The sequence below is a fragment of the Podarcis gaigeae genome (genome assembly GCF_964106915.1).
Source record: "Podarcis gaigeae genome assembly, chromosome: 6".
NCBI lineage: Eukaryota > Metazoa > Chordata > Lepidosauria > Squamata > Lacertidae > Podarcis > Podarcis gaigeae.
Genome location: NC_139682.1, coordinates 98,794,451 through 98,818,831, shown reverse-complemented (window position 1 = coordinate 98,818,831; position 24,381 = coordinate 98,794,451). Strand labels below are relative to the sequence as shown.

The 24,381-nt window shown below is 44.1% G+C and overlaps 2 protein-coding genes across 4 annotated transcripts in view; both read right to left on the bottom strand.

Moving 5' to 3' along the window:
• Positions 1-5,472, bottom strand: part of ALDH9A1 (aldehyde dehydrogenase 9 family member A1) — a 29,477-nt gene extending 24,005 nt beyond the window's left edge. Inside the window, exon 1 of the mRNA XM_083743912.1 lies at positions 5,332-5,472. The gene's annotated coding sequence lies outside the window, so the exon portion shown is untranslated. The remainder of the gene's footprint in view (positions 1-5,331) is intronic.
• TMCO1 (transmembrane and coiled-coil domains 1) lies at positions 524-24,375 on the bottom strand. 3 transcript variants are annotated; one of them, XM_083743974.1, is made up of 7 exons: positions 23,855-24,375; positions 22,222-22,299; positions 21,489-21,548; positions 20,497-20,543; positions 8,899-8,966; positions 5,332-5,476; positions 524-946 (listed from the first exon to the last, which is right to left on the bottom strand). In XM_083743974.1, exons 1-7 carry the CDS (start codon positions 24,315-24,317, stop codon positions 848-850), a joined length of 960 nt encoding a protein of 319 aa, XP_083600100.1. In that variant the 5' UTR covers positions 24,318-24,375; the 3' UTR covers positions 524-847. The 3 variants fall into 3 exon arrangements, with proteins under 3 accessions (XP_083600100.1, XP_083600102.1, XP_083600101.1); XM_083743976.1 differs by having other exon boundaries at positions 23,830-23,988; XM_083743975.1 differs by lacking the exon at positions 5,332-5,476.
• Positions 24,376-24,381: the final 6 nt, after the last annotated feature.

Genomic DNA, 24,381 nt, shown 5'->3' with positions numbered 1-24,381 from the left:
GTCTTCTGCTGAATCATGCAAGCGGGCACCTGGCCTCGTCAGTTCCCTCCCATGATGTTGCAGCACCACCTGGTGGTCAAGTGGATTGGGGAAGAATGGAAGTCGTATTTGGAACCAACACAGAAGGAATCAGAACTGCGACCGTATGGGATGCAATGAAAGCTGTTATACAGGAAAACTGCATCAGCAAGACAGGAGACATGAAGAAAATGTGTGTCTGGGAAATGACCCATCTTGAGGTAGTTGTAAAACTTTTGGAGCAGCACTACAAATGGAGAAGACTGCCAGAGACTTGAAATCAAGCCGCCATTTGACTCAGCAGCAAGCCAAGCCTCCCTCAGCTGTCTCTTGACATCGCTTATATACAATGCTAATCTTAACCAACTGCAATCGAAAAACATCCAGGGGAAGCCAGTGGCTGAAACAAACCAGTGCTGCCGTTCTGCAGCTGTCGGGAGTTTGTGGAATAAAAGCCTCCCTCAGAATAGTGTCTGATGTGAACTATATGAACTGGAAGCACAGAGACAAAACAATTTTTGTTTTATTTTCACTTTGGTAAAGGTAAAGGTTATTATACAAGAAAGAATACTACTGCTGCTTACTGCTAAGTCACACTTTTCTCATCAAACAGCATTCCATTTAATTCCACTAATATACACTAATATATTTCTCCACTGCCTCAGAGTAGTAAGTACAAGATCTAGCCCAAAGATGTGCTTCAGTGCTGATCTCTTTGCAAAACAAAGGTATGATAGTTACATAGGCAACATGTTCAGGAAGCCTTCTGTGCAATCCAGAGTTTCTTGTAAAGTCAGGATGTTTCGACTAGTGAGATGCAACTCTTATTTCAGGAGAACTTCCCAGATTGAGGTGGGGGGCCAAGGAATCCTCCAGCTTGCTTGGTGGCAGCTCGAGAAGGAGCCAAACCCAACAGCTTCTGAATATTCTGGCAAACAGGAGAAAAACACAAACTCACATTGATTTGCTTTCGTGCAAGGGTGTGCATTGTTTAGGGCCCAACTGGGGTGATTTAGGGGTCTTCTCAGCATAGTCCGAACAGGGTCCCCACAAAGCCTTGTTGTATTTGTACTCTTCTATATGGATTAGCTCTATGCTTTGCCCACAGAGCACTGAAGAGCACAACATTGGTTTTCACCAACTAAAAAAACTTTAAAGTTTTTAGAAAACTGTATTTTACTGCAAGCAAAGAAACAAACAAAACCAGAGTTCTTCCAAACTCTGCAAGGAGCATTCTATACAGCCTTACATTGCCAGGCCTGTCAAGAGGTGTGCAAGTCTAGCACTGGAAAGGCTGGTGTAAAGTTGCAAGTTTTAAAAAATGCACACACAAAATGCACCTTTTAATTGTAAGAAAGAGCAAGAGACAAACCCCCACTTTCAAAATATGAAACTGGGAGGCTCTGACCCTCCAATACACATTAAACCCCTAGAACCTTGTACTGGTTGAAAACCTCATTCCCCTTTCCCCAACCCTATTTCAAAGCCACTTTTCTCTTCTATTCTGCAGCCCTGCTTTGCTTCAAAGTCTACGCAGCTGCCTCCTCTCCTTTAGGGCAGCTCCCCTTGCACACAGGACACCTCCATGGGAAACCTCCTGCACCTGTCCCCTCCCACCCATTGCAACTACAAAGCACCCTTTACACCTTTCATCCAGTTATGAAGCTGCCACCCCCATCTGATTCTGCAGACCCTTTCTTTCGTCCCTTGGCTTTCATCTTTGTCCCCATTCCCATGCCTACCTCTTCCTTTATTGCACCCCATTTTTCACCTTTCCCTTTCCCCTTCCCCCCTCCTCTCAACTCTCTTGCTCCCAGACCGTTATCCTCTCTCATATTCTGCGGCCCTCTTTGTGCACCCCCAATCTTTAAGTTTGCTCAGTTAGACATTGCCCACACAGCAGTGTTTGCTTGCAGATTAAATGTATGTTCAAAATTACTACACTGAACCTGGACCTTCATGTTGAAGAAAACACAGGGAACCAGGAGTGACACACATTGTATGAAGGTGCTATGGGATATTTGAGGGCTCTGCATTCTTGTGCACAAGGCAGCTGAGAAACAGAAGAGAGAACAGTGCAGCAAGAAAGGAGAGATGCTGAAAGGAAAAACGGGGCTGAGTAAACCAGGGATGGACCTACACTAGTGGACTTTCCCCCCCTCAAATAACGCCCCCCACCCAGCTGTAACAAGGAGAAACAGCAGAGATTACAACACAGCAGTGTCCCAGCCAAGGCTCAGCGCGCCCCAAGCTTCTGCGTGCCGGCAAGGTCTCCGCTAGCCTTCGGAGAGCTGGGTCTCCCACGGCTAGTGGATAGCTTCCTGAAGCCTGGAGAGCGAGAGGGGTCGGTGCGCACCGACCCCCCTCGCTCTCCAGGCTTCAGGGAAAGCCTGCATTCGCCCCATAGGACGCACACACATGTCCCCTTCATTTTTGGAGGGGGAAAAGTGCGTCTTATAGGGCGAAAAATACGGTACTTCTATCCTCTCTCTGTTTCTCCTTCCTGGCTCCCATGCCACAGCTGTTGCGCAACCAGCCTTGTCTTTGCTCCCCAATTTCAACCTGACGTTATGCAAATCCAGGGTTGTGATGACATGCTTCCAAACCTCCAATGGGAGCTGTACCTCCACCCAATGGGAGGGTGATAGACCAGTTGAGATAAAATTAAAATAAATTATGGAGGAGAGTGAATCCTTTTTACTTCTGCCACAAAAGTCCTATCTGCAATTGGGCATGTTTAATCCACTTTGGGGATAGCAAATTGATGGGATGCCATGATTCTACACATGACTGTGGCCTGATGGGAAGTCTTGCACATGACTGTGGCCTGATGGGAAGTCTTGCTCCTAAGCTTCGCTTCTGTACATAATGCTGCACAAACCATTCTAATACTAAGACATTCACTCACCACCTTAGAATGTTCAGTTCACATTGAGTTTAGGAAAACATTGTACCTGACCCGTTCTTAATGCATAGTTGACCACATCTACGGATGAATGCTATATCAATCACTAGTAAAAGTTTAATAAGGTTTTCACGCCTGTCCAATTCTGTGTTCCCTTTCCCAGCCTTTAATCTACTGGTGATTAATGCCTATATGTAACCTTTGCTTTGTACTTGTGTTAACCAATCAGCAATAAGCACATACGTGGCAATGCTGTAATATTCAATAAAAGAGACTCGAGAATTGCTTGAGAGGTGCCTCCCAGATGACGCACGCTACCTGTCTGTCGTTATTTCAACCCAACAGCAAATTTCATTCATTTTGACCAAAATTCACAGCAGTTTTTAGATTCTACATTATGGTGAACAGGGATCGAGAGCTCTGTTTTATACAGAGTGACATGGAACCCCAAACACAGATCAAAGTGGAGGGAGCACAGAGTGATTCACACACATACAAAGCAAAACACTCCATTTCTTGTCCCACTACGTGTTTGAATTTTCTCAGCAATGCTAAAACTACTCTATTACCAATAACTGCTTCTGGGACACATCACTGTGCTGCTTTAGCATAAACTTAAGATCTAATCATGGTTATCACTTGACACAATCATATCAGCATTGCCCACCACTCCTGTTGTGAACGATAGTTTTGCCTATGGTTAAGCTCTAATTGAATTATCTCTGACTATACTTTTGTGCTCCATTCAACTCCAATTTTAAATTCTCCCAACCCCCATTTACACGGTATGTCTGCATATGTATCTGTATGACCCCCCCCCCCCGACAATAGAGCATCTCACCCTGTATGCATTTGATGAATGGGCTCTAGTCCATGAATATTTATGTTGTAATAAAACTGGTTAGTCTTTAAGGTTCTATAAATTAATCCATGCTAACAGAAGCAACTCAGTTATGGAAGAGGAAATGGGAACAATCTGCCTTGAGGCATTTTAATCAGCCAAATTGTCACATGGAGTCAGCAGAGGAAGAACAAACAAGGGACAGGATGTACATCTTCACACCCAGTCCAGATGCTGGTCAACTTTCCCAGCCACTTAAGGGTCCTTGAAAAACAATCCATGCAGCACTTCACACCCTCAGCAGGAAGCAGGAAGAACTCCAAGGCAGGATTGACGTGCCAAGGGGACATGGAAACAGCACAGAGGAAGTTGCTTACTGCAGGGAGATATTTCAGGCAACCTCAAGCTCAAGTCAGGAGTGAGCAGTGTCCCAGCCAAGGCTCAAAACATTTCCTCAACATCAAAACATCCAAGGGCAAATCAATTGAGACCTAAGCTATTCACATCTCCTGGAGATCACCAGTGCAATGGCCTCAAACATTCCTCCCCGAAGTGTGAAAGAGTCAAATCTCTGCTACCCTCTTCCAATCAACAGTTCTGCAATACTGCAATGTATCTCTAATGTACTTCCACTCATCAACGGATTCCAAACAATATATTATAATGTTTATACATTAATGTACACACATTTAATTTGTGTGCATTCAGCTTTATCAGCTTCTACAAAAAACAAAAAAGGGGGTGGGAGTCCAGGGAAAAAAGACTGGCCGTCCCACCCACGCTTGCACTTACTGTGTTTTGACTACATGCGATTTTGGCTTTTGTTGCTTTCCCCAGAATGTAGCCCCAGCATATTTTGTGGGGTTACTGTATTGCAATGTCTAATGGGATGGCCTCTGTGGTGCATGTGAAACTTTAGCCCATGCAGAATGAGGCACCTGTTAACCAGAGCTAGTTATTGGGGCCATGTTACTCTTCCGTTTAAACAACTGCAATGGCTGCTGGTTTGTTTTCAGCACTAAGAACTTATGACCAGTTTAAGTAAAAGATCACTTGCTCTTATATGAGTCTGTAACTGCTAAGCATGTCCTGCCAATTTCTGAGTTGAATTTGGCTGTTTTTAAATTAGGAAGTACAAAGGCAAGGATACTGAGGACATGGACATGAAATACCATTATTATAATACCAGACTTCAGATATGCTTACAAACACAGTCAAAACAAAAATACTTACGCTAGTCATTTGTGGCCTCCAAAAATAAGGGAGAGCAGCGCTCTCTCATTTACAATAATCTGGAGACAATTCTTATTTGATACATGTGCCCCCCTGAATGAGTGGTTATTTAATAAGCCCAAGAGAAAATATCAAGCTCATATGAATGAGTATCAAAATGATGGAAGGTTAGGGGAAAGGAGGAAGAGAAGGCGGCTACGGCTGCATCTTTGTATCACAGCATTGTAGTTGTGCCAGCCCTCTCTATCAATTATGATAAAAGTAATAAAATGTGAAACACGGTGTTCCCAACAAAGTTTCTGAATAAGGCAACCCTCCACAGAGTAGCACTTACCTGCCGAATAGACATAGTGCAGAGAATGTAGAGGAAGATGAAGGAACAATCTGTATAATCCTCACCCAGAAGATTACGATGGGACAAACCCTGGATGTAGGAAAGTGGCACAAAGGGGAGCTTGGCAACTACTCGGCCATCAAATCTGGGAAAAGCATGCAGATGTACTTGGTTATCAGTACAAGTTGTCTGTGGTCCAGACTCACATTCTCCAAACAAGGCAGCAGATGGAGCATTTAAGCCAAACAGTGTAACATTCAATGCATAGCATGAAGAGGGTTGCCATATTTCAAAAAAGTGAAAACCGAGACACAAAAGTTCTTTCTTTGGGGGGGGCGGGGCGGGCGCAAAGTCATTGAGCTTTTGGAAATCCACCAAAATCTAGACTTCCAACATGGGTTGCCATACGTCTGGATTTTCCCCGACATTTCAGTGACTTCCGCCTGGACACGGTTTCCGACTGACATATTCTGGTATTGTAAGAGCTGCTGAACTGAACTGACAGTTTGATCTTAGAGCTGTTTGTGCCAAAGTATGGAATACAGTGGTACCTCGGGTTAAGTACAGTGGTGCCTCGCAAGACGAAAAGAATCCGTTCCGCAAGTCTCTTCGTCTTGCGGTTTTTTCGTCTTGCGAAGCAAGCCCATTAGCGGCTTAGCGGATCAGCTGATAAGCGGCTTAGAGGATCAGCTGTTAAGCGGCTTAGCGGATCAGCTGATAAGCGGCTTAGCGGATCAGCTGATAAGCGGCTTAGCGGATCAGCTGTTAAGCGGCTTAGCGGATCAGCTGATAAGCGGCTTAGCGGCTTGGAGGAAAGGGGGGGGAAGGAAAAAAAACTCGCAGGAACTCGCAAGACATTTTCGTCTTGCTAAGCAAGCCCATAGGAAATTCGTTTTGCGAAGCACCTCCAAAACGGAAAACCCTTTCGTCTAGCGGGTTTTCCGTCTTGCGAGGCATTCGTCTTGCGGGGCACCACTGTACTTAATTCATTCCGGAGGTCTGTTCTTAACCTGAAACTCTTCTTAACCTGAAGCACCACTTTAGCTGATGGGGCCTCCTGCTGCTGCCACGCCGCTGGAGCACGATTTCTCTTCTCATCCTGAAGCAAAGTTCTTAACCCGAGGTGCTATTTCAGGGTTAGCGGAGTCCGTAACCTGAAGCGTATGTAACCCGAGGTACCACTGTAAGTCTGTAAACACATGCTGGTACAGTCAAACCTCGGTTGTCTAACATAATCTGTTCTGGAAGACCGCTCAACTTCCGAAACGTTCTGACAACCGAGGATCAAGGGGCAGCTGGCAAAGTCAATGGAGAAAAAAGAAAAAAACTCCCCAGAAGCCATTCGGTTTCTGAAAAACATTCGAAAACCGGAACATTTACTTCTGGGTATTCAGCGTTTGGGAGCTGAAATGTTCCAAAACAGAGCCGTTCGGGAACTGAGCTTTGACTGTAGTAAAACTTACCCAGAAACAATCCGATTGTGAAGAGTGTGCCACCAGGAACCTTAAGCCACTGGAATACTACAAGGACTACAGGAAATTTGTAGCTCCCAGGTGAAAACGCCAAATTTAACTATATATAGTATTTGGTTCAAAGCAGATTAGTCCTCTCCTGATTAGAGCAACCACAATTTCTTTAGGTGTACAGAGATAAAGAAAAACCCTTTTGTTTACTTCAGAGCCCCAACCCTCTGAGGTATACAGATTGAAGGCTGTACAACTTTTTTACAGATTGAAGACTGTGTTTTGGAGCTGAGCTCAGATCGCTCAGGTCCAATATAGTCACTCAGTGTTCAGATCCTTTAACAGAAGGAGAGCAACAGCATGCAAAATAAGGGACAAACTTCTCAGAAATCAATTAACCAAACTGGGTTTTGAAAACATTTTATGAGTTTCCAAAGGGGAACGAAGTTTCTTCCAGGCTCTACTTATACAGAGGAGAAAAGAAACTTGTGCATTTTAAGCTCCTGGCAGGGAGAGAAGTGCATAATGCTCCTTAACCAAGGTTACTGTGGGGACAAATGTAGATGGTGGACTCTAGGCATCGGGCTAACTAGTTTCCAACTGCATGTCCTATAGTGCATTGCTATATGAAGCTCTCTCTCATTTTCAGCAGGTGCTTCTGGTACTGTAAACTCTTAAATGAGTGTTTCTTCCTGCAGAGTTAACAATACAAGGAGCTGCACTTCCAGTAAGTGCCAACTGGAGAGCAAAGGAATTTTTGGCAGAACAGATAGGAACAGATGTTTATCTCCCTCTGACATTGTTGTGATATTCTACGTGGTTCCTGTCTTCTTTTCTGGACACAGCTAAAAGAAAAAATATCAGGAAGTGCTACAGGGTATGGGCCCCATGCCTTTTACATTGTTAGGGAAGAAAGATGAATGTAGGAATTTAATCTAATTATCAAAATGAATATGACTAAGTCACTTTGAGAGTTCTTACAAAAACTCACTTTTAATATAATGTAAGAAATACCCTGCTGGAACAGACCAAAATCTAGCCCAGCATCTCAAAGTCAAGGTCTTTCTTAATAAAGCTCACTGAGTAGCCTGACCAGATTACTTGATCTCAGCCTAGCTCATCTCACAGAAATGCTGGGGAGATAAATGAGAATTGAAAAGCACCTTTTCTACTATGAAAAGATACCAACATTACCAATGAGAATCCATACTGCTAGTGTGAGGAGCTCTCAGCTAATTTCTGCTAGAACTGTAACACTGAATATTTGGGATAAAAGTAGAAGATTAAAGTTCACTGCAAATAGAGAGATGCATATGTTTGACCAAAAATCTTGCTGGAGTCTGAGCTGAAATTCAAGAGCCAGTGCAGACAGACAGCTTATGACTGTATGACATGGGAATTAATGGGAACTCACAGTGGCTACTTCCATTATTTGGAAAACTGCAACTTTCCCCTGCAATCATGAAAATAGCTCTGTGATCTTCCACAGGTCCTATGTCACACATACAGAACTCAGTTTGTGGGAGATGGCAGTCAAATATAACTATGCATGCCTGCTAGTTAGTGAATGAAGGAGTTAAGGACCAGAGCTGTATGGCTAGATAGACTCGGGTCACACCCACTCTCCTCTGCAGAGGAAATTAAGCTTCCTATCCTCTTCTTTCCACCCCCCTTTATATATAAATTCCTCCACACACACTCACACACAGTTGACATCAACCGCTTGCAAGAATGGCTATTGCACAGCTGCAACCACGTCTGCACCAACACTGTTTCCTTTTATGCTAATTCCATGCAGTTCCCAGGAAGGCACAGTGAGCTATGGAAAACATATACAGTATACTTGCAACTTATGCGCATTTAACTTGAGCATATTCAGCTTTATGCGCATGGCAAAAAAAAAAAAAATTACAAAGGGGGTGGGTGGGAAATAAACTCTGGCAATCCCACCTGCCATATCACCCAATGTGTTTTGGCTATATTGGGCACTGGGCGCTTACTGTAGCCCCGACATAAGTTGTGAGCTCACTGTACCCTGAAGGAAGAAGAGAACATAGAGCATTGTGAACAGTTCTTAAAGAAAAGAAGAGTGGTAACCACTTACATGGAATTGAACATTCCCATCAGAGCAGTGAAACAAAAACCAATTGCAAACATGGACTTCATGCGAACCTGCAGTCAAAAGAACAATTGAGGACCCATATTAGTGTCTGGCAAATGCAGATTCAATGGAGAGGAAAAATTGGAGAAGTGACTATCGCCACTGAGTGTCTCGTCCCACAAAAACTGATGAATCAACTGGGATGTGCATATGCATTATCTGGAGCCACTAAATAGTCAACCGTGGTGAGGCCATTGGATGTTTATGGAGTCCTCAGCTAAAGGCTATAGAAGGTTAGACCAGGAAACGTAGTAGCACAGGGGTCGGCAAGGCTTACCGGGCATGGGCAGGATCACTCCCGCAGAGATCCTCTGTGGGCTGGACTAGCGCAGCGCAATGCCAGAAATCGCAACTGCGCATGTCCGCAGTGCCAGAAATTGCTTCTGCACACGCCAAGATGCAGAAAATTGCGCCTGCGCAGAAGCGATTTCCGGTGCCGTGGACATGCGCAGACACTATTTCTGGTGTCTGGGCATGTGTAGAAGTGATTTCCAGAACCATGGAAGAGAGTCCCTGCGCTGTGCTGCGCCGGTTTAGAGCAGTGCGTGGGGACTCACCAAGTGGGCAGCTCGGTTTGGGGGCGGCTTTTGGGCCGGTTAAGCAACCCTCATGGGCTGCTTCCGGCCCATGGGCCTTAGGTTGCTGACCTCTGTACTAGCACTTGACTTCCAGATGCCAACTTGCTCTCAGTCTAAGTGAAGCAAAGTAGATTTTAAAAACTTAACTGGCTGGCAAAACTAACACAGTATTAGCTCTCGTTAAATTGTCTAACTATGGTTGGCTCCATTCAAAACAGCCATCCCTATTTCTATTTTAAGGGCTCAGGTCAGCAGTGAAGGTTGCCAATAGCTTGCCTCCTAACCTATCAGTGATGCTGACTCTAAAAAAAACAAGCAATGGCCTCATTTTATGCATCTTCCCTGCTCTTTTTTATTATGAGTTAGCATCTTTTATCCTGAAGCTCACACTTGGTTCCTAATTAATAGGAAATGTTGAGCTGACCTTTTGCATCTGTGGCATTGGCATTCATGAGACTGGGCCATTTTGTTGGCACATGCTCAGAACATGATTGCTTACTAGGTCTCAATGAGAAGTTTTTCTTCCTTCATAAGAGGTGTGTCCCGTCTTAATATGCTGCTGGGACTGACATGCACTGGTTTCCCAATCCCAGTCTTTGAACCACTGCACCCTGTAACCTGCCCCTTCTTCCTGCCGAGAGCCCACTGTTTACCAACTAGCATCAGTCTCTCATTCCACAGAGGAAGGACTGGGGGTAGGGGTGGTGGTGGTGGGAGATGTGCTTTACTGTAGACTGCTCATCGTTTGGCGTATCCTCCTCCACCTGGGGCACGGATGTCAGGACTCATGACATACAATTAAATGCATCATGTAGTTGCACAGGTATTGTACCGCTGCCTGCCTTAACCCTACAGTTAGCAAATGGGAACCAAAACATTACAAGCCACTTAAGGAGTTTCAAATAAGCTATCCTTCACTAGTTGCCCAAGTACAATTCAAGTGTCAAACTTCACTACAACCTACAGAACACCTTACTTCGCCAAGCAATCCCTGGTCACCACATGCAACTATTTAGAGGTGTTCCAGGGGTGGGGTGGTCCAGCAAGTCTATAAAGGTCATCCTAGTTGTGGCACGGAGAGTCGCACTATTTATAGACATTGTAACTTCTTAATGGTTAACTCTGCAAAGGAGATACATGTTGAAGGTCTTCTCTGGATTTGAAACTGTTGCTTGCTTTCTGGAGGGGGACTTTGGGAAGTTGGAAAAGACTCTTTATTGTAACTTCAATGACTGTTACAGTGTCCCCCTAGAGGAACAGTGAAATTGCACACCCAGCTGCGGGATTTTCCCATTCTTGACTCTGGGGATTTTCCACGGTAAGATCTGACCGTGGGATTGACCTTGATTCACAGACAAAAGTGTGATGACTGATAGGACAACAAGATCGGGCAAGGCTAGAGTGCAGCAGCCCAGCGCAGTTTCCCAGCAATGTAGATCATCTGTTCCCTGCCCTCCTGTGAAACAGGGGGAAGATTTTAGCACAAGCAAAAATAAATTGAGGAAATGGATGAAAGAGAAAAAGCAAAATAATAATATGTTAAAATAAATTATTAAGTTAAAGTTGAGAAATAAGTAATAAGGATTTGCTGAGCTAATAATTTGAATTGGAATACAAGAAGGGAAGGTGCGAGGAGGTCTGAGAAATAAGTTAAAAGAAAATAAGCAATTGAAATTTTATGTGTTTTTAATTGTTTTTAAGTTTTGTATTTTTGTATTTTTTTGTTTACTTTTGTTTTTGTTTTATTATAGAAAATGCTAATAAATATTCATTTAAAAAAAATAGACTTGGAAAAGGAGGGAGAAAAAACAGGGTGAGAGACTGTTTGGTTACCCTCCGAACGAAAGAAGAGAGAGATAAAATACTGAGTGCGCACTTCCAGAAGACTTTGGAAATCAACGATTCAAGAGTGGAGATTTTTAAGGATATTCTGAAACATCTATTGGATCTTAGAACCAACTACAGAGATCTGGTGGCCCTACTGAGAAGAAACAAAATTGTTTTTAGATGGGAATTCCCCCAGGGGCTATCTTTTACCTTTAAAGGGAAAAAGTTCCAAATAAGATTAGTGGAAGACAAGGAAAAAATTTTGAGAGACCACGAAGAAGACCTGGAAAAAGAAGTTCTAGAAGAGCTAAGAGCTTTAAAACCAGGAGCACTAGACATAGTACCAACACCTTTGGGATTGGACAAACTAGGAAAAGCAATACCACCGTCAGAAGAAGAAGAATTTTGGGAGCAGTTGGAGGAAAATAGAATAACTATGCCATGTCTCTGCAATTATTAAGTTGGAACATTCATGGATTTAACTCCCCGGAGAAGAGGAAGAAAGTCTTTCATTTATTGAAAAAGGAACAATTGGACTTAATTTGTTTACAGAAACACATGTGACTAGGCTACATAGGAAAGTACTGATTAATAAAAGATTGGGCCAAGAGTTTATTTCATTGGACAAGGTTAAAAAGAGAGGAGTCGTCATTTATGCTAAAGAGAGCCTATCACCGAAATTTGTTTTTAAAGATGAACAAGGAAGAATTGTGGCAATTGAAATTCAATCACAAGGAGGAAAATTTTTGATTGTAGGAGTCTATGCACCAAATGAGGAGAAATCTGAATTCTTTAAGAAATTGCATGAGACATTGTTAGACTATATGGATTACAACATTATTATGATGGGAGATATGAACGGAGTGGTATCTACAAATATGGACAAGTCGCAGAGACAGCTTGTAACTAAAGATGGCAGACTACCAAAAACTTTTTTTGAATTGACTGACAATATGGACTTAATTGACATCTGGAGAACTAAGAACCCCCTCGGAAGAGAGGGAACATTCTTCTCTGAAGCCAAAATGACATGGACAAGAATTGACCAAATATGGATAACTAGAGGACTGGCACCTAAGACACGAAAAGTGGAAATTTGCCCAAAAACTTGCTCCGACCATAATGCAGTGAAGATGGAGATGAAACTAACATCAACCGGTTCCTTCAGATGGAGGATGAATGACACCTTATTTAGAGATCAAGAGGTTACCAAGAAGGCCCAAAAAATCTTGAGAGATTATTTTGAGATAAACTTGAATACCACGGTTGAAAAAAGAGTAATCTGGGATGCAAGCAAAGCGGTCATGAGAGGGTTTCTGATTCAACAGAATGCAATAAAAAAGAGAATTCAAAATGAGAAAAAAAGATAAAATTTTGGAAAAAATAAAAGAAGGAAAGAAGAAATTAAGAGCGAAACCTAAGTCGCAAGAGATTCTGAGAGAAATAAAGCTATATCAAGTACAATATATGAAAATGATAAATCAGGAAGTAGAATGGAAAATTAAGCAGATGAGACAAAAGACATTTGAATCGGCCAATAAATGCGGGAAACTGCTAGCTTGGCAGATGAAAAAAAGACAGAAATTAAACACTATTACAAACCTGGATGTGGAAGGAAAGAACATACAGAATCCATTGGAGATTAGAAAGTGCTTCCAGAGATATTTTAAACAATTATACACACAAGGGCCACAGAAAGAGACTGATATAGACCAATTTTTAAGAACAAATGGATTACAAAAAATCTCTCAAGAAAACAAGATAATGTTGAACCACAAAATTACAGAACAGGAGCAAGAAGGTGCCATTCAGAATATGCAGCTGGGTAAATCTCCAGGGCAGGATGGACTAACCTCAAAATACTATAGGTCTTTGAAAGACTGGTTAATTCAGCCACTAAAGGAGGTTTGTAATGAAATTTTGGAGGGGGAAAAGGCGCCAGAGTCATGGAAGGAAGCTTATATTACACTTATACCAAAAACTGAGTCTGAAAAGACACAACTTAAGAACTACCGTCCATATCCCTGCTCAATGTGGATTACAAAATTTTTGCTGATATTTTGGCTAACAGATTAAAAAAGGTATTAGTTGAAGAGATACATATTGACCAAGCTGGCTTTCTCCCAGGCAGACACTTGTCTGACAACACGAGGAATATAATTAACATTTTGGAGAAGCTGCAAGTGAACATCAATACCAAAGAAGTTTTAATTTTCATAGATGCGGAAAAAGCCTTTGATAATATTTCTTGGAATTTTATGAAGAAAAATCTTCAGGGAATGGGGGTGGGCCAAGGGTTTGAAAATGGTATAAGTGCAATTTACTCAGAACAAAAGGCTAAGTTAATGGTCAATAATGTGATGACAGAGGAATTTAAGATAGAGAAAGGGACACGACAAGGCTGCCCAATTTCCCCATTGCTTTTTATTTCGGTCCTGGAGGTTTTGCTGAATATGATTAGAAGGAACCGTCTGATTAAAGGAGCCAAACAATATAAATTGAAAGCTTTTGCAGATGACCTAGTTTTGACGTTACAGGAGCCAGAATCTAGTACGAAAAGAGTATTAGAATTGATTCAAGAATTTGGTCAGGTGGCAGGATTCAAGCTGAACAAGTCAAAAACTAAAGTGCTTGAGAAAAATTTTACACCGATTGAAAAAGAGAGGTTTCAGAAGGAGACAGGTTTAACATTAGTTAAGAAAGTAAAATATTCTATGAGAAATGTTGGACAGAAGTGAAAAAAGATTTGGAAATATGGTCAAATTTGAAGCTTTCCTTGTTGGGTCGAATTGCAGCTATAAAGATGAATGTATTGCCAAAAATGTTATTTCTGTTTCAGTCATTGCAAATTTTGGACAAGATGGACTGTTTCAAGAAATGGCAGAAAGATATTTCTAGATTTGTCTGGCAGGGCAAGAAGCCCAGAATAAAATTTAAAATACTAACTGACGCAAAGGAAAGAGGTGGATTTGCCCTGCCAGACCTTAAACTTTACTATGAATGAGCAGCATTCTGCTGGTTGAAAGACTGGCTGCTTCTTGAGAACACAGACATTTTGGACTTAGAAGGTTTCAATAATGTTTTTGGGTGGCATGCATATTTGTGGTACGACAAGGTTAAAGCACACAAAGCATTTAAAAACCATATTGTCAGGAAAGCATTGTTTAATGTCTCGATAAGATACAAAGACTTATTGGAAAATAAAACCCCAAGGTGGTTGTCACCAATGGAAGCAAAGGCTCAGAAAAAGCTCAATATGGAGGCCAAATGGCCGAAATATTGGGAAATATTGGAACAAGATGGAGACAAATTGAAATTGCAGAGTTTTGAGAAATTAAAAGATAAAGTGCGAGACTGGCTACATTATTATCATATAAGAGAGGCCTATAATTTGGACAAAAAAATTGGCTCCCAGGTGGAAAAATCAAAACTGAAAACAGAACTGTTAGATCCCAAAACTAAGATACATTCAAGAATGTATAGCTTGCTATTAAAATGGAATACGCAGAATGAAACGGTTAAATCTGCTATGATTAAATGGGCACAAGACATTGGTCATAAATCATTCATCTTGTTTTTATTATTGCTTGTAAGCCGCTCTGAGCCCGGCCTTGGCTGGGGAGGGCGGGGTATAAATAAAATTATTATTATTGTTGTTGTTATTATTATTATTATTATGAAAATGATATATAGGTGGTACATGACACCAGTCAAGCTTGCAAAAATATATCATTTGCCCGGTAACAAATGTTGGAAATGTAAAGAGAATGAAGGTACATTCTTTCACCTTTGGTGGACGTGCCCAAAGATTAAGGCTTTCTGGGAGATGATCTATAATGAAATGAAAAAGGTATTTAAATATACCTTTCTGAAGAAACCAGAGGCCTTTCTCCTGGGCATAGTCAGCCAATTGGTGCCAAAGAAGGACACAACTTTCTTTATGTATGCAACAACAGCAGCAAGAATACTTATTGCAAAGTATCGGAGAACACAAGATCTACCCACCCTGGAAGAGTGACAAATGAAGGTGATGGACTATATGGAATTGGCGGAAATGACTGGCAGAATCTGAGACCTGGGAGAAGAGTTGGTGGAAGAAGATTAGAAGAAATTTAAAGACTATCTGCAGAAACACTGTAAAATTAATGAATGTTAAAATGATGTTGGATTGAAAATGAGTGGCATTAGCAACAAAGTTAATAAGAATATGCAAAAATGAATTGATAATGGATGAAAATTTAGAGTTATAAAATGAGATGATATAGAGTTAAGATAAATGAAAGAGGGTAAGGATTTGCTGATTTGAATTTGTAAATGGGAATACAAGAAGGGGAGGTGTGAGGAGGTCAAAGAAACAAGTAAATGAGTTTAAAGTTATGAAAAACGGATTTGTTTTTTAATTTTTTCTTATTCTCTTTTTGTATTTTGTATGTTGTATTTTTAATCTTCTTTTTTCTTGCATTTTTGTATTTATATTTTTGGAAAACTTTAATAAATATTTCTTTTTTAAAATATATATATAAAGGTCATCCTAGGATTCTCTGCCAGATCTCAAAAATACCTTCCATTGTTGTCTGCACAAAAACCAAGCATTCCAATCAAATGAGTGTTGATCCTTATTTAAAGTTCTGAAACTTGCTTATGTTATACAAATTAGGGAAGGTACAGTATAAAGAAATGTATAGGAAACATTAAAACCTTCAATTATTCCCCCAGAACTGGTATAGATACATCAGTACTGGTATGGGTACACTGAATAATAGGTTAAGGATGCCAAGATTTATCCAAAACAAAAACAAAAATATTCCTTCCAGTAGCACCTTAAAGACCAACTAAGTTAGTTCTTGGTATGAGCTTTCGTGTGCATGCACATTTCTTCAGATACACGTGTGCATGCACACGAAAGCTCATACCAAGAACTAACTTAGTTGGTCTTTAAGGTGCTACTAGAAGGAATATTTTTGTTTTGTTTTGACTATGGCAGACCAACACCTATCTGTAACAAGATTTATCCAGTCCAACTCCCTGCAATGCAGAAATCACAGCTAGATATTACCGTATTTTTCCTTCTATAACACGCAGATTTTTTCTTCTAAAAAGGAAGGGGAAATGTCTGTGTGTGTTATAGAGCGAATGTGTGGTCCCTGGAGCCGAAAAATCATGCAAAAATCAAATCGCGGCGCTTCACGGAGAAGGGAAAACTGAAAAGAGGAAGCGGCTGCTTTCCTGCATTCTGCCTCAGGGTCTTACTGCCCACCCTCCTCGGTTTCATTGCTGTGTTTGCTGAAACGGAACAAAGAGCAGGGAAAGCCCCTCCCCTCCCCTCCAGGCAAGCTCCGGTGCTGCTGGGGGAGAGGGAGAGAGAGGGGGGAAGGGAGAGAGAGAGGGGGGAGGGGGAGAGAGGGGGGAGGGAGAGAGAGAGGGGGAGGGAGGGAGGGGAGAGAGAGAGAGAGAGAGAGAGAGAGAGAGAGAGAGAGAGAGATGGCTGGCTTGGGTGGGGGGAAACTTTTGCCTTTCTTTCCTCCCTCCCGTTAAATCCCTCTCCTGCATTCTTAGCCAGCTGCTTCTCTGCACACCCCTCTAATGTCCCTTCTTTGTTTTTCCTTCGCTCCCCACTTAAAATGTGGTTACAAAGCATGGATCCACATGGATCCTCAGGATCTTTGCATTGGGTCACCCCAAATTCACCATCAGATCCCATTGCATGTCCATGGCTACAGCCTGCACCAAAAAAATCACGTACCCACTGTTGCCTGGGGCTGCAATGGTGCAAAAATGTGGTTAAAAAGCATGGATCCACAGGAAGTCTCAGGATTTTGGCATTGGGTCACCCCAAATTCACCATCAGATCACATAGCATGTCCATGGCTACAGCCTGCCCCCCCAAAATCACGCACCCACTGTTGCCTGGGGCTGCAATGGTGCAAAAACGTGGTTAAAAAGCATGGATCTACATGGATCCTCAGGATCTTTGCATTAGGTCACCCCAAATTCACCATCAGATCACATAGCATGTCCATGGCTACAGCCTGCCCCCCCCAAATCACACACCCACTGTTGCCTGGGGCTGCAATGGTGCAAAAATGTGGTTACAAACCATGGATCCACATGGATCCTCAGGATCTTTGCATTGGGTCAGCCCAAATTCACCATCAGAGCACATAGCATGTCCATGGCTACAGCCTGCCCCCCCAAAATCACGCACCCACTGTTGCCTGGGGCTGCAATGGTGCAAAAACGTGGTTAAAAAGCATGGATCTACATGGATCCTCAGGATCTTTGCATTAGGTCACCCCAAATTCACCATCAGATCACATAGCATGTCCATGGCTACAGCCTGCCCCCCCCAAATCACATACCCACTGTTGCCTGGGGCTGCAATGGTGCAAAAACGTGGTTACAAACCATGGATCCACATGGATCCTCAGGATCTTTGCATTGGGTCAGCCCAAATTCACCATCAGAGCACATAGCATGTCCATGGCTACAGCCTGCCCCCCCAAAATCACGCACCCACTGTTGCCTGGGGCTGCAATGGTGCAAAAACGTGGTTACAAACCATGGATGCACAGGGATTCTCAGGATTTTTGCATTGGGTCAGCCCAAATTCACCATCAGATCACATGTCTGTGGCCACAGCATGAAGCACAAAAATGATACATCCACTGTTTCATTCAGAATGTTTTTTCCCTTGTTTTCCTCCTCTAAAAACGATGTGCGTGTTATGGTCAGGTGCGTGTTATAGAGCGAAAAATACGGTAGTTGTATTAGATGTTAACTACATAACATAACGGGTGTTATGGGCGCAGGGGCGCGGGTGGCACTGTGGGTAAAACCTCAATGCCTAGGACTTGCCGATCGTATGGTCGGCGGTTTGAATCCCCGCGGCGGGGTGAGCTCCCGTCGTTCGGTCCCAGCTCCTGCCCACCTAGCAGTTCAAAAGCCCTCTTAAGTGCAAGTAGATAAATCGGGACCGCTTTATAGCGGGAAGGTAAACGGCATTTCCGTGTGCTGCGCTGGTGCTGGCTCGCCAGCTGCAGCTTCGTCACGCTGGCCACGTGACCCAGAAGTGTCTTCGGACGGCGCCGGCTCACGGCCTCTAGAGCGAGATGAGTACGCAACCCTAGAGTCGGACATGACTGGCCTGTATGGGCAGGGCTACCTTTACCTTTTTATATAACATAACATGGGACACGGGTGGCGCTGTGGGTTAAACCACAGAGCCTAAGACTTGCCTATCAGAAGGTTGGCGGTTCGAATCCCCGCAACGGGGTGAACCCCCGTTGCTCGGTCCCTGCTCCTGCTAACCTAGCAGTTCGAAAGCACGTCAAAGTGAAAGTAGATAAATAGGTACCGCTCCGGCGAGAAGGTAAACGGCATTCCCATGCACTGCTCTGGTTCGCCAGAAGCAGCTTAGTCACGCTGGCCACATGACCCGGAAGCTGTACGCCAGCTCCCTCGGCCATTAAAGCAAGATGAGCGCTGCAACCCCAGAGTCGGTCACGACTGGACCTAATGGTCAGGGGTCACTTTACCTTATATAACATAACAGTGTTGTTTAATTAATGCATGCAATTACATAATGTATACATAATGTATGCAATTAAAACTGGGTTTTAATTGACATTTTGTACTAACATTATATAATCTTTTGGTCAATTTAATATTTTGTTAATATCTTGAATAAAAGCATAAAAACAAACTGAACACTAGGAACTATAAGTAATAAGTACCGTATTTTTCGTCCCATAGGACGCTCCGTCCCATAGGACGCACCTACTTTTTGGGGGGGGAAAGAAAGGAAATTTTTTTTCCCTTTATTTCCCCCCCCAAAACCAGGTCAGGGAACAGTGGGATGGCGGTGCTGCGCCTCCCCGCTGTCCCCCGAGCTTGTGGGGCTGGCCCATGTCTGCCTGGCGCGAGGGGCGCTCTGCTTCAGGGCGCCCCGCGCGTTGGGCGGCAGGCTACAGTCCACAGCATGGGGAACCCTCTGTTTCAGGGCGCCCCACGCGCCAGCCCGGGTGCGCAAGGCTTGCCAACACCAGCGCGGAGCATGAGGCGTCCTCCGAAGGGCGCCCCGTGCTCCGCGCTGCCAGCTGCCGCCCGCAAGCCATGCGCTCTCGGGGGGAGATCCCCCGGGTGCACAAGACTTGCCAACACCAGCGCGGAGCACGGGGCGTCCTCCAAAGGGCGCCCCGTGCTCCGCGCTGCCAGCTGCCGCCTGCAAGCCTTGCGCTCCCGGGGGGAGATCCCCGGGTGCGCAAGGCTTGCGGACACCTGCGTGGAGCACAGGGCGTCCTCTGGAGGGCGCCCCGTGCTGCTGGCTGCCGCCCGCAAGCCTTGCGCGCCCGGGGGGAGATCCCCCGGGTGCGCAAGGCTAGCGGACACCTGCGCGAAGCACTGGGCGTCCTCCGGAGGGCGCCCCGTGGTCCGCGCTGCAGGCTGCCGCCCGCAAGCCTTGCGCGCCCGGGGGAACTCCTTCGGGCGTGCAAGGCTTGCGGATAGCTTCCTGGAGCCTGGAGAGCGAGAGACGTCGGTGCGCACCGACGCCTCTCGCTCTCCAGGCTTCAGCGAAAGCCTGCATTCGCCCCATAGGACGCACACACATTTCCCCTTCATTTTTGGAGGGGAAAAAGTGCGTCTTATAGGGCGAAAAATATGGTAATGTTTTTTCAATAGCATCTGCAATAGCAGATAATGTAACAGAAGAGATAAATTGCACAGCAAGTGGCCAAGGGGGGTGCCAACTGGGCACAGAATCCAAGAACATCAAGCAGGTGGAGTTGGCTGACAGACAATACTTCACAGGCATTAGTAATGGAAAAGTGAAATGTTGCATTAGTTGATGGTAGCTGTTGATTTTTTTCCTTTTTCTTTATGGTAGCTGTTGCCTAGTTTTCATATAAACTCATCATCACTTCAGTTCACTTTTACCGATCATCTATTTCTTAAGTGTTGCATCCCACAGAGATAGTGGAATTTGGTCTCAATTCCTAGTTGTAATGTCTGCAGGTTAAACACACTGCTTTTCTGAAAAGCTGCCCCAGTTCCTACTCCTTATTATTACTTTCTTCATTTAGGAATCACTTTCCCAAAGGGATTTACAATAAAGGTTCACTTTGCTCTGTTTCCTCACCATTGACAGATCCCTGTTGTTGTTCTTCAACTTCTCCTCCTGCCTCTCTGAAAAAGAGAAACAAATGATTGCAGGTCACAAAGTCAAGAACTTGCTCCCAATAAGGTTGTAAGGGACTTACAGCAGGAAAACAGCAAGAAAAAGGCATACTGAAAGTCTGAGGCATGTAAAGGTCACCAACCCACTTCAGGTGCTCTGACATTCAATACAGATAGTAGCAATCCTGTTCCTCTCCATGGAAGCTCAAGAGCGTTTCTGAATACAAATGCAAAACTGTATACAGTACAGTGGTACCTTGGTTTACAAACTTAATCCACTCCGGAAGTCCATTCTTAAACAAAGTCCATTCTTAAACAAAGCGTTCTTAAGCCAAGGCATGCTTTCCCATAGAAAGTAATGGAAAACGGATTAATCCGTTCCAGATGATGAAAAACAACCCCTAAAACAGCAATTTAACATGCATTTTACTATCTAATGAGTAATGTAATGAATTACATGTTCTTGATTGATTGATTAAATAAATAAATAAATAAATAAATAAATAGAAATAATAACAAGTTTTCAGGAAGCACAGTTTAAGAGCTGATCTCATACTGCATGATTTACAGAAGGAACTTGATTTTTTTTCAACAGAGTGTGTGTGAAAACCACTTCCCTCACTCCTTCATGAAACTGTCCGAACTAGGGGTCAGCAAACTTTTTCAGAAGGGGCCGGACTATATTTTGAAAAAAATATATGAACTAATTCCTATGCCCCAGAGATGCATTTTAAATAAAAGTACACATTCTACTCATATAAAAACACCAGGCAGGCCCCACAAATAACCCAGAGATGCATTTTAAATAAAAGGACACATTCTACTCATGTAAAAACACGCTGATTCCCGGACCATCTGCGGGCCAGAGTGAGAAGGCAATTGGGCCAGATCTGTCCCCAGGCCTACCCACTCTGAACACTGAAACATGACAAACCATGTAGCCCCCAATGTTACCTATTTTCTTTTTCTGCTGTCGGCCAGCTGATTCTGTAATAGTTTCCTTTTTCTTTTCCACTGCAGATAAAACAACACAGTGAGTTTTTTCATAAAGAAAACAGTTCCTCTTCCCATTGACCCTCAAGCCTCATAGAAATCTCTATAACAAAAATCAGACCAATGAGTATGGCAAGCTAGAGCTGAAAAGCAATTAATAATGGTGAAAAGCTTATTTTTGCCTAAATTATATTATTATAAGGCTTCAATTCTATACTGGTTTAGCTGTGTTGAAATTAATGGGTCTTACTTCTGAGCAGACATGTTTAGGATGGTGCTGTAAGTGTCCAGAAGTGAAAGCCTCCAGAATGGAGTTCATATTGTAACATAAGCTTTATGAAGCACAAAATACTAATTTTTCTTTTTTAAAAAACACCAACTTTGCTGAGCTTCCTGCTCACATTTACTCCCTTTAAAAAGTTTTATCTCTATGCCTATTTAAAATAATACATCATGGATCTGATGGAGCAGACACTAGGCCACAAAAGCTCATGAAGTGTTTCACATTAATACACAGCCCATGACTATTTATTTATCAGCCATATAACTGCATTCTCTGGGTGGTTTACAGACAAATCCATGATGAGGGATCTATTTATTTCAAGATAAAGCAGTTAAGCTCAATTTAAAGAAATATTGCCCAGAATTGGAGTGTTGATGGACAAAACAAGCTCCACCATGCATTTGAACTTACATTTTTTACTCTGCTTCTCCACTTCTGCTTTCAGCCGCTTGTACTTGTCTGTTCTATAAACTAGCACCCATGTTATGCCTGAAACAAATAGCACAATAATCAGGAAACAGAATAACCGATGTATCTACAAAGCGCTCAGCATGGCTGCCACAGGACTTCCAAACCCAGTAACTTGAGCCCTAGTAGCTTATGGTCTCCTTCCTACAACTGCAGTACCATGAGTTACAAGCTATTCCCAAACTGATTCCACCAGCCCAGTGACAGCATGCATGACTCAACCATCATTCACAAAGTCAGAGGTGGGAGCCCCTAGCAATTGATGTCACTTTCCAAGAGAGATGAAGCCCATTGCCCATCATGGTAGGTCTTGTGAGCACATGAACTTTGAGATATTGATGGTGCTTTAAAACAGGCTTTGGTGCATGAGTAGGAGCATCTGAAAATAACAGACTGGGATTTTAAGTTGGACTGCAAGCATGAACATCACCACTGCTCCTGAAAGTGCCATGTACACATGTCTCTTCATTCCCTGCACCCAAGTTACAGAATGGCAAGACACCATTGTAACCATTGCAGGTGCTAGTGCAACAGTAGCTGCAGTACAGTGGTACCTTGGTTTTCAAACTTAACCCGTTCCAGAGATCCGTTCCAAAACCAAGGCACACGTTTCCATGGAAAATAATGCAAAACTTTTTAAAAACAACCACTAAAACAGCAATTTAACATAAATTTTACTATCTAACGAGACTAATAATCCATAAAATGAAAGCAATAATGTACTGCAGTCACACAGTCCATCAAACTGTAGCTGAACTGGGTTCCACACAGTCACAAAAAAGAGCCACAAAAATGCAATATAAATAGCACAAACAGACCTCAGCGTAACACCCAAAATGGAGCACGTCCGGCATCCGTAAGAAGATCACAAACCAGAACACTTATTTCCAGGTTTGCAGTGTTTGGGTTCCAAGTTGTTTGCGTACCAAGGTGTTTGAGAGCCAGGGTACCACTGTACAGACAAAGAATTCAAGGACAGTCCACAACTCTCCCCGCCGCCCCCCCCCCCCGGCGCAAACTGGCATTCATTGGTTTGGCTACATAAGGATCTAGAATGAAGTCACAATTAGTATATACTAGGATGGCTTAATCCACTCCTGAAGGTGAAGTGCTGCAACTCCATGGTTATAGCGAGGATTCACTGGGGGTGGGGAGACAGGCTTCATGTTGGGGAGGGGCAGAACCTAAGTTGGTTAAGTATTTTTCTTGATTTACTTGATGCAGCTGCCCCCCTGCTCATGTGCAACTCAGCTCCCTCCCTGGCAGGATTTTTTTATAGTATTTGGAAATTCCAACTTGAGGAATTCAAAGCATGTTGCGAGGCTGTTGCCGAGGTGGGACGGCGAGATTCCTGTGTCTTTCAGAACGACGAGGAAATTTAGGTGGATCCCTTTGTCTATCCCTACAGAATGGGGAGAGCTCCGCTGCCTCTGCCGCCCCACGGCTGCCGGCTAGTCTCTCCCAGGGAGGCTCGAGCAGACGCTTCTCGCCTGGAGAAGCCACCCGCGAGCCCACCCCGCCCGCCCTCTCCCGGCCCGGGGCTCCCCTCACCCTCGGCCAGCAGCGCCGTGCACACCGAGATGAAGACGATGAGGACGGTGTCGGCGAACATGGTGCTCATCTTGGGCGGCCGGAAGTTGGGCCCAACCGGAAATCCGCGAGGCGCTCTCGAGACACGCGCCGCTCTGCTCCCGGCCTCGCTGGCCTCTGCGTCGCTCCCGGCGGTTAGTCGAGCCTGTCCTCGGTCTCGACAGCGCAGAGAACGCGGCTCTCGCTCGGCCAATCGCAAGCTTCCCTGCCAGGACGCGGGGGAGGGACGGAGGGGGCCTTCCCCCAATCAGCGGCCTGGACGGTCGCGGCCTCTCTCTCTCAGCTTCCCCCCGCGGTGCCGGGACTTGATTGGCCCGCCCTCCCATCTCCCGCCTCCCCTCGCCACGGCCGGCGGGCAGCGGTGAGGTGCGAGGAGAAAGGCCGTTTCTGAGGCGCCTATAGACGCGCGTCTCCCGGGGCGGGAGCTGCCGCCTCTTTCGCCGACGCATGACTCTCTTGGCGCGCGGGCTGCACCCGATGCGGCCGAGGGACACGAAAGAGCAGCCAGGCCGC